The sequence below is a fragment of the Chenopodium quinoa genome, unplaced genomic scaffold (genome assembly GCF_001683475.1).
Source record: "Chenopodium quinoa cultivar QQ74 unplaced genomic scaffold, ASM168347v1, whole genome shotgun sequence".
In the NCBI taxonomy this organism is placed as follows: Eukaryota; Viridiplantae; Streptophyta; class Magnoliopsida; order Caryophyllales; family Amaranthaceae; genus Chenopodium; species Chenopodium quinoa.
This window is the reverse complement of record NW_018742899.1, coordinates 1,219,204-1,221,272: the sequence shown is the minus strand read 5'-3', so window position 1 is coordinate 1,221,272 and position 2,069 is coordinate 1,219,204. Positions and strand designations below refer to the sequence as shown.

The window sequence follows — 2,069 nt, the reverse complement described above, 5'->3', positions numbered from 1 at the left end:
AAACGGCATTACTGTAAACTCATAATGGCCATAACGGGTCCTGAAAGTAGTCTTAGGGATATCTTGCTCTGCAATCCTTAACTGGTGATAACCGATCTCAAATCTATTTTCAAGAATGTTCCTACTCTCTTTAACTGGTCAAACAAATCATCGATCCGGGGCAGTGGTTATTTGTTCTTCACGGTGACGTTATTCAACTCACGGTAATCAATACATAACCTTAAACTCCCATCCTTTTTCTTCACAAACAGTACTGGAGCTTCCCAGGGTGAGGAACTAGGTCTAATGTATCCTTTTTCAAGCAAATCCTCCAATTGGGCCTTTAACTCTTTCATCTCAGCTGGGGCCATCCTATATGGGGCCTTGGAAATAGGTCCAATTCTAGGGACTAAGTCAATCGTGAATTCTACATCTCTTTCCGGTGGCATGCCTGGTATTTCATCTGGAAATATATTGGGAAATTCTTCCACAACAGGTATTTTTCTATCACTCTTTTCCCCTTCATCCCTTATCTCTTGGAGGCTACACATAAATAATGGATACCCCTTCTTGAGACATTTCTGAAGTTGTAAAGCCGAAATAATTCTAATCCCTTGACTTTTTTCCTCCTTCCTATAAGTCACTCTTGTTTTTGCTGGGCCATAAAGCGTGACTTTCTATGCTGCACAATCTATCTGGGCCTTGTACTTCCCCAACCAGTCCATTCCCACTATCACATCAAGATCTTTGAGATCGAATTCAATTAGGTCCGAGGGAAACTCTAATTCTGAAATAGTTAGGGGTACATTCCTAAAAAGTCTAGAACACTCCCTAACTTCCCCTGTTGGAATAGCTACATCCAAGGAGACTAACTCTGGACTTTCTAACTAGAGACTTTCTATCACTGTCTTAGAAATAAAAGAGTGCGATGCACCCGAATCAAATAAAACTTTCACAGATAAAGAACGTATAAGAAAGATGCCAATTACCACATTATTGGAAGTCTCAGCTTCACGGCTATTCATTACGAAAATCCGGCCCTTAGAGGTATTTCCAACATTACTGATTCCAGTGTTCTGGGCAGGTCCACTAGGTTGTGGGGGATTTCGTCCATCCTGAACCTTCCCATTCTTCAAGTCTGCTTCCTTCTTAAAACACTCGTATTCCCGGTGTCCCAATTTTTGATAGTATTGACATGTCACCTTATTACCTGCATAATCCTTCCCCGGGTGATCCTTCTCACATCTTTTACAGAAGTAGATTCTCCTAGTTTTATCCTTGTTTTCTTTATTCTCATCACTCCAATTTGGGTTTCTCTTAAAATTTCCTTTAAAGTCCCTCTTGTCTCCATGGTTCCCATTCCCAAAGCTTGCATGGTTCTTGGGCCTCTTATCACTCCCTTGGGGTTGATCGTTGGACTTCCTTTTCTCCCCAGACATGCTCCCTAGTTCCCTTCCTTTGATCCCATGCAAATGGGCAGCTCGGCCATACACCTCATCTAGACTCTCAAAGGTTTCCCCACCCAATTTTCCTTGTAGATTCCAGGTTAACCCTTGTTCGAACCTTTGGGCCTTGATAGCCTCCGTTGGTACTACTTCCGGTGCAAACCTCATCATTTCTATGAACTTAGAATAATACTCACTCACGGTCATAGTCCCCATCCTTAAGTTAGTGAACTCTATACACTTCTGTTTTCTCAAATGGTCAGGATAAAACTTTTTCCTCAAAGCTATCTTAAATTCCTCCCAGCCAAAATCAGGGTTTTTCATTAATTCCTCTTTCTTTTCTGTCCACCATAAGTCAGCTTCTTCTTTTAGGTAGTAGACAGCATTACTAACTTTCATATTGTCTGGACAGTTGATTGCACCAAACAACTTACCGAATTCTCGGATCTAGTTTTCAAGGCTAGCTGGGTCCTCTTTTCCTAAGAAAAAGGGTGGTTTGGCTGCAGCTACTCCCTTAAAGACTTCACCAAAGGTGTCCCCATTTCCTGAACCCTTCCCTTGATTTGCTACTTAGGTAATGTTTCAACAAGATGGGTTAGTTTCTTAAGGACCTTACCCATATTGGAACCAGTTTTCTTATTCTTT

At 41.5% G+C, this 2,069-nt stretch overlaps 1 protein-coding gene across 1 annotated transcript; it reads right to left on the bottom strand.

Moving 5' to 3' along the window:
• Window positions 1–656: 656 nt before the first annotated feature.
• Window positions 657–1,823, bottom strand: LOC110727023. The gene is made up of 2 exons (XM_021906558.1): window positions 914–1,823; window positions 657–766 (listed from the first exon to the last, which is right to left on the bottom strand). Exons 1-2 carry the CDS (start codon window positions 1,821–1,823, stop codon window positions 657–659), a joined length of 1,020 nt encoding a protein of 339 aa, XP_021762250.1.
• Window positions 1,824–2,069: the final 246 nt, after the last annotated feature.

Coding starts and splice junctions, on each gene's coding strand:
- LOC110727023 (XM_021906558.1), bottom strand. CDS start 1,823: ATGAAAGTTAGTAATGCTGTCTACTACCTAAAAGAAGAAGCTGACTTA. Junction 767..913: donor GAAAGTTTTATTTGATTCGG/GTGCATCGCACT, acceptor TAACTATTTCAG/AATTAGAGTTTCCCTCGGAC.